The sequence below is a fragment of the Lepisosteus platostomus genome, chromosome 14, assembly GCF_059453375.1.
Source record: "Lepisosteus platostomus isolate fLepPlt1 chromosome 14, fLepPlt1.hap1, whole genome shotgun sequence".
Lineage (NCBI taxonomy): Eukaryota > Metazoa > Chordata > Actinopteri > Semionotiformes > Lepisosteidae > Lepisosteus > Lepisosteus platostomus.
In genome coordinates, this window is record NC_142624.1 from 36248592 (window position 1) to 36261207 (window position 12616).

The 12616-nt window shown below is 38.0% G+C and overlaps 1 protein-coding gene across 1 annotated transcript in view; it reads right to left on the reverse strand.

Annotated features, from left to right (window-relative positions):
- The window catches only part of dpp10 (dipeptidyl-peptidase 10 (non-functional)), a 218702-nt gene extending 211758 nt beyond the window's left edge, over positions 1 to 6944 (reverse strand). The window contains exon 1 of the mRNA XM_088606022.1: positions 6585 to 6944. Coding sequence (XP_088462148.1) covers positions 6585 to 6644 — 60 coding nt within the window. The 5' untranslated portion in view covers positions 6645 to 6944. The remainder of the gene's footprint in view (positions 1 to 6584) is intronic.
- Between the last annotated feature and the right edge of the window lie 5672 nt (positions 6945 to 12616).

The window sequence follows — 12616 nt, forward strand, 5'->3', positions numbered from 1 at the left end:
GGAAAAAAATCCTTATATAAATCCTCAGCAATACCAATCCTTGGTATCTGACTACACTACAACATCATTGCAACCAATGTGGTTCATTATAGGACAAACAGTTGCAATTGTGACAGAATGCATATACTGTGTAAAATAGATGCCATTATTTGTACTTTGCGGTTGTTCTACAGTAATTATCATGTATTTGATCATTATTTAACAAGATTAGTTCAATATGACAGCAACACAATGAAGCGCTTTCTGTGTTCAGTAGTGTTACAATGACTAAAAGATCCAAATTAAAGATAAATTCTTACATTGTTATGAGACATTCAAAGAAATGTCATTGTTATTGTACTTGTATTACACAATCATTTTTAATGCAGAACTATGGGTGCTCCTTGTATTCTACAAATGAGGTCTGAAGTCACAGTTAACATGTATGATGAAAGGCTAAAGTGAAAACAATTGTTCCGAAACAATGTCCCCATGTAGCCCTTTTCTGTAATTTTTCATTCATTTAAGCATAATTAAATTAGCTAGAAAATATTTCATTATATTTGTGTGTCTCAGATAAGATCTACTTGTACATCATTGTGCAAATGTACTCTTTTTATAATATGTTTTATGAGACTTACTAGATTTATTAAAGTTCCCTCTTTGTTTCTTTAGAAACAAATTGAACGGGGATAAAAATAACCGGCAGTTAAAAATGCTTCTTGTAAAATTCTGACAAACATACAAAGTGTTACAAAATACTTTTTAAGATGTTTCTCTTGTTCAAGCTGTTAATTTATCCTGTTGAGCAGTAGCGGTTTTGACAAAACGTGTTATTTTTCCCAGCAAAATAACAACAAATAACTAAACTGATTCTTTCATAGCAAATGTTGTTTTTAACATTTTGTAGTCAACAAAATTTAGACAGCAGAAAGATTTTGCATGCAGTGTTTAGCTATTCATTTTAAGGTTAATAATTTAATGTTATGTGCTACACAGTTATGTAATTTAAAACTGAAGTGTTGAGTATTTTTTAGCTGAAATTGCATAGGTTCAATTTACACCACACCTGACGTGACAGTTCTTGTGAACATTTTACTAATGGAGTGAAAAAGCAAATATACTCATTATGATTGTATATACATCTCTGAAAATGTAATAAAAGTATGGAAACAAACTGGTTTTGGCTTACAGAAGAACGTTGTGGGTCACAAAAAGATAATTATGCTACCTGTTTCCCTAAAACTGTAATAACAGGCACAGAATCATGGACAGCAGTTTCTGTAAATTCTGGCTTAAGACCTTTTAATTAACCACACACATATCTCTCATTAAATATGTACAAGAAATACTAGCCCAAAAATAGTTTTTGCATTTCCAAAGGTACAGTATTTGTTATTTACCATAAGTGCTTAAATTCTATCCTGATTCTTGAACTACACACTTTTCACTTTCTGTAGTTTTGTTCATAGCTGAAAGTTAGCTTTTCCCCAGTAGAAATATTCCATTAGCTAGCACACCAACTGCAAATAAAGATTTAATTAATTTCATACGACCAAATCTGTATGAAATTAAGCCTTGATACTCCTACAAACGCTCAAAACAAAGCAGAAGCTACTGATTCAAATTATGTAAGTTCCTGTACTTGTCAAAAACTGGCAACATTTTCATTAGAGAAGTTGCACTCCACAACAAAACCCTAAAAGAACAGGTTCAGACACATAATAGCTAGACGGATTGACTGTCTGTTATTCTAACATTTAACATTCACATACTGTACCAGACTAAGATGATTCCTTACCCTACAATACTGGAAGAATAATACAATTGTATTTTAAATTGACTCAATTTGTGGAATTTGTGTGGAAATTCTAAGAATTTATTCTTTAATAGTACAATAAAGAATGTGGATACTGTACATTTTCTGCTTTGTATTAGGATTACCTGGCCTGGAAAAAGTCACCTGCTTTTTTCTGGAAATGTGTGATCTCTACAATTCAAATTAAAAACATTGCATGCCTGTACAGTAGGTGTTGGTATTTTATTCTCAAAACCTCATTTAGATCACAGCACACGCACTGAATTCCAAAATCAAGACTGGAATCAAATCTTGTAGTGGATCACCGATAATGCTTGTTCCTCCTGAGTCCCATTTCTGTTCATCTCTGAGTAATCACTGGAATCAGAAACAAACATTACTTTATACATGGCAGGCTAATCGCATTGACCTTTTGATAATGATCTACAGACTGTAAGGGAACCTGCACAATCGCTCAGAAAAAGCACAACGCAAAAGCTTTAGATATCATTTACCATCTATGAAGTTCAGACCAACACATGAATTGAAAGGAACGTGATCAATTTCACATGAAAATAATTGTACTAATATATTTTAAAATAGTATTTGTTAAAATCACTTAAGCAGACAGTATTGAGTACCAAACGCAAGTGTAAAATAAAAAAAAATGTTTATTTCCATTTTTTAAAATTTTTGACAATATGTGAGCTAAACAAAAATAAAAAAAATATTGAGCACAATCAAGAAAAAAAAATGAAAACAGACCAATGCTTACATTATTTTGTAAATTAATGATGCGCAGTAAAGGAAGAAGTGAGTGATCGTTTGTAACAGAAGAGCCCTGACACAATCATTTTTCTTTCTGGTTAAAAGTGGTACATTTCTTGTAAAGGACGAACAGATTCATCACTGTTTTATCCATATAATTACACTTCAATAAAAAGACTTTTCATCACTTCACTGTACCAGCACCTCAGTCACCATATAATGAAATGTTATGCAAGTAATTAACTACTCTGAGCCATTCAATTACATTTACTGTATAACAATAGACTGCAATATTGAGTAAATAGAAAGAGAAACTGTAGTATTTTCGTGTGCAGAAACAATTTTAGTGATAAATGTGATTTTCAAGTGCCTGGAAAATGCAAGAGCATTCAGACATGTTCTGATGCCTCGTGATAATGACAGATTGTAATCATTTGTGATGATTATAAATGATACTGTAAGATAAATTGTGTGTGGGACCTTTTATGATATCATCACCAGACACATTACAATACAGAACAATGGCGAAAAACATTCGAGAGGTATAGGAAATATATTACAGTAAAATAAACAGAATTGAATGTTAGTGCATAAAACTGAGTTGTGGCAGTTAGAAAGTGTGGTCTGATTTGCAGGATCTGGGGGGGGGGGGGGGCTTATTCCCAGTGTCCAGAGTCTAGCTTGAAAAACTAAGTCCAAAGTCATACAGGTCAGTGATATACTGTAGTGTGGAGATAAAACTATTCAAGCCATTCAAGCTAAGCCAAAGCATTCTGAATTTTATTCTTAATTTCCGTTTCAAAATCATGACAATGGAACAATACTCCTGCAAGTGAATACTGCATATGGAAGGTATTTATTATACCCAAGTGACAAAGATGACAATGAGATGCTATAAAGATGAAGATGAGAACGAATGAATCAAAACCTGAAGAAAAAAAAACATTTCTCATTATTATTACTGCTGCTAGTAATAATGTGCTAGATAAGCCTAAATTTTGCTAACAGATAAAAGAGAATCGAATGAGCATCAAACGCAAAGTTTGACATCAAACACAGTGCAAAAGATCTGAAGATTTAAAAAAAAGCTTCAAACGGCATTAATGTCACTGATGTCAGCTGGCTTTCAAACAGAGACCTTCCGTTTCACACATTCCTCCACTCAATCGCAGCGCAGAACAAATTCATGAAACAAGAGAGACAGGATGAGATAAACAATTGCTTAACTTTGCATCGTAAAGTGGCTCCCCTACTTATTATACACAAGGTGTACAGATTCCTAACAATTCCAGGGTAAAGCAGGCCTGTTGTAAAAGATGGAAGAAATTAAACCCCACCTGGATTATAAAACTACAACGGGCAAGATGAAATTTGTATTCTTAAATAATTTGCATAGAGACGTACAATGGTTCAAACATAATACACTAAGTGTCTTATATATTTACTGCATATACAGTACTACTTTACATAGGATCTAACAACAAACTAAATCTTTGATTTTATTTTTAATACACAAAGAACAATTTCTAAAAAACTTGCTTATTAGGAATTACATCTTTGGAAATGAAGTGCCATTAAAGTCAAGTCAAAGGAGATGGACACACGATGTACAGTATAGGCCCATGTGAACCGTGATGAATTGAATGACAGGAATGCACGAGAATGCGGATGCAGAGTTTTGCATTTTGTCTTTCAAGAATACACCGATTCAAAAAGCGCACTTTCCAAGGTGTAACCCAATGGACTGTGGAAATAACACCTTTCACAAAGGAAGTTTGACTGCAACAATTCCCATTCAAAGAAATATGTTTTTCCTCAAAACTGGATCATACAAGTGCTTAACATCACCAAAAAAATGAGTTTAAAGATTAGACATTAATGTATCAGCTCAAATTCCCAATATATTGTAAATCACCGTCTCTGTACTCGCAGTCTCTCTTGTGTTGACGAGGTGCTTCAGTACAATGCTATGCACACTCTTTCCCAGCAGGGGGAGTGACTCGGAACGGACAGAACAAGCAGCTTTCCTGAGATCATCTGGCCGCATGATGATCTCTCATTCCTAGCATTCACGTGCGTGCTTGCCCCTCAGGAGAAGAACAGTTATGAAGAGACCTTCATGTAGGAGCAACGAGAATAATTCCAATTTTATATTAACTAAGTTTTCCACAGAACGACTGCCACATGTACTGTAGAACACTGAACTAAAATGTGTAACTGCATTAGTACACAATATGTGAATATGAATACGAGTAGGATGTTCATTCTTGCAGGGGAAACTGACCAGTCTATCATGTCTTACACATTACTTCAGCTGCTGTATGTGCAACTCATCCAACTTATCTAAAGTTCATAATACATACAGACCTACAGTATATACTGTACTGTATACTGTACAGTAGTTTTACATATGAAGACTGGTATGACCTAGTCTCCACCTACTGTACACTGCCATTTCCAATTGAATGAAAATAATCAATAGCTCCAGTTTCAAGCACAAATAGCGTTTAACATTCCCTTGCAAAATCACAACTGGGAGCCATGCACATAATATTTAGTCAATCTCTCACTCATGCAGCACAGACCAGCCATTGCAAAGGTTGATATCTCCTAGGTTTATTTACTAGTTCCATGGATGTCAAACAATAATTTATTGAAAGGGATGCTGACATTAAAGTGGGATTTTTTTTGAGGGGGTGGGTAAGGAGGTGGGGTGTTTAGGGAGGCTGCAGAGATAAATCCAGGCATGAGTTATGCACTTAAAGAAGCATCTGTAAACATGTCAACCTACAATTCCTTTATAGCATAACAAAAATAGATACAGTATATTGGATATGTACGATCTTCAAATAAGGTAGTTTATCACTTTGCTTTTCCGGAGTAATACATGAACAGCAACGCTACTCCATTCCAAAATATGGCACTTCATAGACACGGTTTTCAAAATCGGGGGGGAAAAGTTAGAATAAAATTACGGACATGCCATGCATGAAATCAAATAATGAAAGAGACTTAAAAAAGCAGCGCTGCATGTGTATAGGTAAAAACAGGGCTGCTGCCCTTCAGTACGGTAAGCTTCAAAAGACATTCTAACATCTCTATACACACAGCAAATTCTAAGCATTTTTGTCAATAATGTGTCTTGGAAAAAAATCACGGCAGGATGCTTGCACACTCCGGTACAATTCTCTTTTTTAAAAAAAAGAGCAAATGTCTGTGCACTGTATGCTAACAACGCTAAAATGCTGCTACTAACAGTGCACGAAGTAATTTTTGAAATTCTCGGGGCACTGTACAGTAGACATAATGCTTCACATGATCGACACACGCAGAGTTATCATCAACGACGTCTTGCAAACCCACATGTCGAGCAAGAAGAAACAAGAGAGGAGTGGGTGCGCACAGGTACTGTAATTCAATCTTGCGCGATGATGCCGGTTTATCAATAGAATACTGTACCGACTCGCTTTCCTTGTTCTTAAGCTACGGAACGACCCACTCCGCCAGATAATACTGAGAACTAGAAACCGGTATTCAGGTGAAAACTGAATGAAACGTGTCGTTTAAACAAAGTTATTGGAACACATCACAATCTGAACGTGCCTGAAATGTAAATCTCTCCCGTAGTACTGCATTTGTTGTTGCTCAAAGTTAGTGCACTGCATCAATACAGAAAAAAAAAACCAAAGGGAGATTTAAAAGACTTTTATTTTCCCTTTGTTGTGAATTTAAAGGGCACATTAATATCCTTAAGTCAGTTTTCCACAATATTGAACATGTGAGTAATGGCTAATTTGCCAGACGCCAGTTTAATGTATGATTGCTTCTAATAGACTCGTACTTCAAAGCCGGAAAATCTATTGTCCTTTTAAAGGACAATACTTTAAACTTTGGACAGAATTTCGCCACGACAAAAATAAAAACTTTTGCATGAGATTGCGATGTAGTGTATTTTCATTTAGTTCGGAATGTGAGGTTTTATTAAATAAATCTTCATTCTAATAAATCTAAGCGCCCGCAGTAACTAGAAAACCCTTACCTTAATTGCCTTAGAGGGCTGACATTTAACATGATGGGAGACGGTGGCAGTTTGGTTCATCTTTCAGCACTTTGAACTAAGAAAACCGCAGCTCCAGACAGGAAAAAACCACTCTAGGGAAAGAGCATCACCACGTTTGATGTTGGAATGACTGGGCAGCACCTCCTCGGCTGTGTTGATTATCCCCTTTGCTTTAAAGTCTTGCTTCCTTTCACTTAGTTGACTGTATAGGGGCGATGTTTGTAGTTTAATGGGCTGAGTTCACTTCTGACAGTCCCTGCAGCTCTGCCACGGTGTGTGTGTAACATAACGTCGAAGACTGCACAGCGAGCACCCCACCTCCACGCAAAATGCGATTGGTGCACTGCCCACTCTTGCATTCACTGTAGAAATCCACATAGAGCAAACAAATCTGAAAACGCAGTGCTGGGATGCTACGTTCAGTAGGCTGTGCAATTCCTTATTGCAGACCACGGTTTTGGAGTGCATTGCGTTTTTAGGAATGAGAAAAAAAAACAGGTTTGCAATATTGAACTCCAGTACAGGAGTGTTTGAGTTATGTGGTCACTTTTTATCTTCAATTCTATACTGTATATCGCACAAGAAATACAGTAATTGCTTGATTTGCGGATTCAACTATTAGTCACCGAGTCGCACTAAGTATGATTATATCACACAGAGGGTGAAAAGAAAAAGAAAGTCACTAAACTATTTGTTCACTGTTGAACAGTGTGTAGTGATTGTGTTTTTGTCATTGTTTTGTTGTGGCCTTTTGCGGTTGTATCAGGTTATGTGCATTATTTATTTCGAATTATGATTCCTGAATAAATTCATCATTTTAAAGTGTTCCCTTACCTGTGACCACAGAGTTAAATGGAGGTATTTTCTCATGAACCTTTTCCATGCACGTGAATTGACTTGTATTTTCTATAAAATATTATTGCTGAACAGCAGATGGAGTGATACTATGCTATAAAAATCTTTATCACCTCCCAGTTTAATAGCTGGAATGGTACAGATATTGTAGCATTTGTAGGGAAGCAGTCAATACTGTGTGCCTCATCGTGGCATTTCTTCAATTGGTTTCAAGCTTATTTAAATACCGGTGTAAATTAAGTGATTTTTTTCTTATTTCTAATCTGTTTAAAAATACCAAAATAGGAAAAAAGCAAAACAACATCTTACCCCACCCCACCTGATCAGCAGTGGTGTCTTTTCCAACATTCCCAGCTTTCCCTTCCCCCCAGCAGGACAGCTCCAAACAGTACCAATCACGTCACTCAGCATATCATCTAATGAGGTGTGATGGGTGGGGGGTGCAGAGCCACCTGTTACAGTTCCAGCATCCTGCCACCAGAGGGCACCTCAACCTCTGGTGCCTAGCTCTTCCATTCAGAACAGGCGTAGATCAAACAGACATTAGCCAATCCCGGTTTGCCTAGTGTCATTACATCACCACACTCCCCTCCCCAAGCCTACTTAAACCCTGCTCTGGCTCCAAACCTTGCTCAGTATTGTTTTTAAATTCTTGAGCTCTTCTCTTCATCCTTTGCTGTATCTGCCCCGGACTTCTTGCTGGATTTTGGTCTGTCTCTTGACCTTGATTTTTGGATCATGTTTTTGATGCTTTACACTTAATCTGTCTCCTAGTTTCTTGAACTTTTGCTCGCCTAAAGTCCCCGGTCCTGGATTTCTCCAATTTTACTGGTTTCTGATTCCTTTTTGTTCTTCATGCCTACTGGGCTGGTGACCAGCCTAACACCACCTAATATGGGGTCGCTGAAGTGTTTGGCAAGTCGATCAGACACAACCAGACCAGTTTTTTCTCCATTGCTAATTTTAATGGCAGTAGTGAGGACTTGGGGAAACTGATTCTATGCACTGATAGAGCCCTCAAATAATCAAAAAGGCCAAAGATTTTGGGGTATTGTCTGCGCATAATATACCATTTAATATATCGCTGACACATTTAGTTCTGGGTATTCCTAAGAAAACAGGGGAAAAGGTCATAAACTGGCTTGATCTATTGGTTCAAAGATGAAAATGGACATCCCTGAGAAGTTCCTCTAGAAACATGCACATTTGATAATGCTATTGCTCATGAAGGGCTGGCACATGAAGTTTTAACCTTATCAGTGAAACCTGGTCTCAAACCCATATGATGTAAAACTAACCTTTTCCGTAAATATTCCCTCTTGTGCTGGTCAAAACCCTTCTAGTGAACCAATAAACAGCGCAGGGTGAAGCACTGTTTGCATGAACATTACTAGATGCCCCCTTTGATAAACCCCGTCTGAATACAATGCACTGATTTGGCCAAAAAGTCTTCCAATTGACATAATGGCACTTTAGCATAAACCTGATCACCTTAAGCAAGGCACAGAAGCAAAGACTATAGTTTGCATGTAGTGTGCAATCTTTGCTTTCTCCAATGATAGGGATATAACATTAACATTGCCTTGAAACAAACCTTTCTCAAGGGCAAAATGTATCATCTCAAGGTGAAGGGGGCCTAACTGAAGCCAACAAATCAGATAAAGTTCAGAAGGAAAGACATCATGTACCAGGTGGTTTACCCTGTGTTATGTCCTGAAGTGCATCTTTCACCATGGGAAGTGATACAGAAGCCTCTGGTGCACTTGTCTGTGCTGGAGAAAGATTGCTGTAGGTAAGTAAAAAGTTTGCAGAAACCTCACACTTTTCATGATTCAACTGCATTTCTGGACTATAAAATTTAAAATAAAACTACGAAGTGTATCTATTCAGCATCAGACAGTAATGCCCCCTACCTAATGGCACCAGTATTTGAACTGTGCATATTGCTGCAGTGTCTGAAAGCTGGTACTGGGCTGACATCCAGTAAAGTAAAATCTCTGCCTAGATCTACTGTATGTATAACATACTCTGTATCTTCTCTAAGTTGGAAATCTTATTATTTTCTTTAAGGTGAGCTGTTGAGCAGCTTTGGAAAAGTCACCTTTATCTCCAGTTCAGGAATTTTGCGAAGACAAAAGTTATGCACAGGGCATACTTAACGGCAGAAATTAAAGAATTATTTTAAATGCAGCCTTTGCATTTCATAGGATGCAGGTGGTTGTGAACCACATCATGGTTAAAATCAAGAAAATCATTTTTTTCTGGAATCTGCATCTGAATTCTCTCATTCTGTAATAGTGTGGTATTATAATGGCACCAATTATGGGAGAATGTATCTGTTAAAATTTGCAGAGAGTGGCATGGAAAGCATACCACAGAGAAAAAGAGCTTTGAAAATAAAAATACTGTCTGTTCTGGAAACCAAAGTAAATTACTCAGCTGAGGTTTTAAGCATTTAACACAGAAAGATAGGACATTCAATTTCTCAGTGCTACACTGTATGTACCTGAGACTGGGCATTTATCTCCTTCAACTTTGACCTGTCAAGTATACAGTATGATTTAGTGTCACAGTGGCATTAACTGGGACAAAAGAAGTGTTTACCTGAAATGCTGATGTTTAAATATGCTGGTCTCCCTAGTTCCTCATCTCCTGACCCCATTATAGATACAGTATTTAAACACTCTTTAATATACAGTGAAATCCCCCTTTCATTTGTTCAATGCAGAAGAAGAGACTACCAAATAGAAATAGTTAATATCAAATCTACAGACATCTTTTTGTTTCAAGTGAGGCACCTGTATCATGGGCAACATCCATTGTTTTCCATTGTAAGAAATAAAAACAGCTTGCCTGCTTGGTAGGAGACGTAAGTTCACAACATAGAAACATTCATAGTGGTTTTTAGACACCAAATTAAAATAGGAATAATATCATAAACAAATTTATGCACAGCAACTGCTAAGAGAAATGGAGAGCCAACATAATAATGACAGGAATGAAAGCTTTAATCTTTCTTTGCAACAGGGTACAAACACTGCCTCAACCCCCCATTCTTACCCTAACTCCCCCAAAAAATGAACATGAAGCCCACTAAGGAAAATATGGACCTCAACTGGGTACCTCTCCTCTCCCATTAGTGTCCCATATCCTTATCTGTGACATTTATAATGCCATGGTATGAAGTCAAAACACCATTCCCCATACTCTACGGTCCAATCAAAAAGGGGGTCAGGGACATGCAAATATGCCGTTTACCATGGACAACACCATCAGATAAAAAAAATACAAACAAGGCTTGTTTAAAAAAAAACTCTTAGAGAAATGCAAAAGGGTTCAGTAAACGATTTGGTTGAAATAATAAATATACAAAAAGCCAATGTGATCTCAGTTCCCAATAAGAGTTTCTGTATTCCAATAACAAATCCCTGACACCGACCTAAGCAACTAAAAGTCGGTCTTAAGAAGGGGATGTGGCACAAAACAGAGAAAGCTAGGTCTGATTTTACCCAGCTGGATAGTTATTACAACAGAATAGTACAGACAATATTATTACTCTTACAAATGGGGGTGTTATTACATCTGATCTGACCAACTGAACCTTTCAACTGTTTCTTTGTGAACGTCTCTGCTTCCTGGGCTGGAGTAAACAGATGTCTGCAGTCACAAAGACCTTTGAGTACTGTGCTGTTCACTAGAGAAATTGGGACCCAACCCCAAACCTGTGATGTCCTCACAGTTTGCTTCTATTTTGCCCTTAGCAGATGCCCCTTTCCCGTGCAGTTTACCCCACACAAATGAAACTGGCATGCCTGCGTGCAAAAAGATGAACCAACTAACATGAAAAACAAGGCCAGCACAGGCTGGAAGAGCAGCGCAAGCCCCTTGCTAAGCAAAACGCAATAAGATCCAAAACCGTAAACAGTGTGGAGACCAGGAGACAGTGAAGACAGCCTGCCTCAGAAGCACTTCTCTGAAAAAATAGACACTGCACTTGGTGCTAGTCAAGACCTTCTCTGTAACACCATGTCTGTGCTGGGAACCACAGAGTTTTTCTTTCCAAAAGGATCACCCTGTTCACTACCCTCCAGCAGACCCACAACGTGAATCACATTATGACGAGAGCAGATCTATTGCAGAATCTCTCATTCTTTAGTTTCAGACCCCCCAGTTTAGCTGTGTGAGTTGCGCAGTACACATTTTTTTATAGCACTCTTAAAAAAAGCAATCACAAAACACTTTAACAATCCATAAAACATAACAATATACTGTATATAGATGATTAGATATTATCGCAAACACGTTCCGAGAAAAACATTTTGGTCTAGACACCCAGTGGAGCCGAGTCCTTGGGATGGTGCTGCAGGGATTTAGCACGTACAGTTTTAGCACTAATGCAGGGAATCTTAGGGCACAAAATGCACTCTGTCTCTTCCCGAGAGCACACAAACAGTTGGCAACCTGCGGTACACCAGAATCAGCCCAGGGAAGGCTGCTTGGAAGGGAGAGAACAGATAACATATCGCCGAGATATGGTGGAGATGAGCACTGTAGGGCCCAAAGCGCAAGCAGAATGATTGAGCTGGTGTCTGAGTCCATTTAAATCCAGAGCAATCCGTGAGCACACTGTGGCCATCTCACTCTTGACAGTGTCTCATGCTCCGTTGACTATGAGAACAGAGAGGCTTCTTTAGGTAATTCGGCAAGTCAGATTCTTCTGGGGGAACAAGCAGGCAGAGTCAGTTCTTTTTCAAGTTCCCATAGTCCTGAATGACTCGGCAGCATGAAGGTGACAGAAACAGAAGAGAGGACCACAAAATGCAGTGGGCAGCGGGAACTCCACTTCCAAGAATCCATCTCTGTATTCTGATCACATGACCTGCGAGAACATGCTGCTCGCATGCTAATGTGGCTCCCTCTCTGATATTGTCCGTTTTTTCTGGAAGAATAACCAGAATAGCACAAACGTTGCTCTTCTCAGGTAAGCAGTGCAGCTTTGCTGGTTCACTGTAACATTGACTGAAAAAAGATGTTGAAGAATGCCGTAACCGTTCTCAATAAGGCTGGAGAAAAACGGTGGATTTTGCCATCCTATTTGTATTTCAGTTCTGCTTCCAGGCCTTTTGCTGAAAAGTAAGGCCCTTTTTTTCTCCACC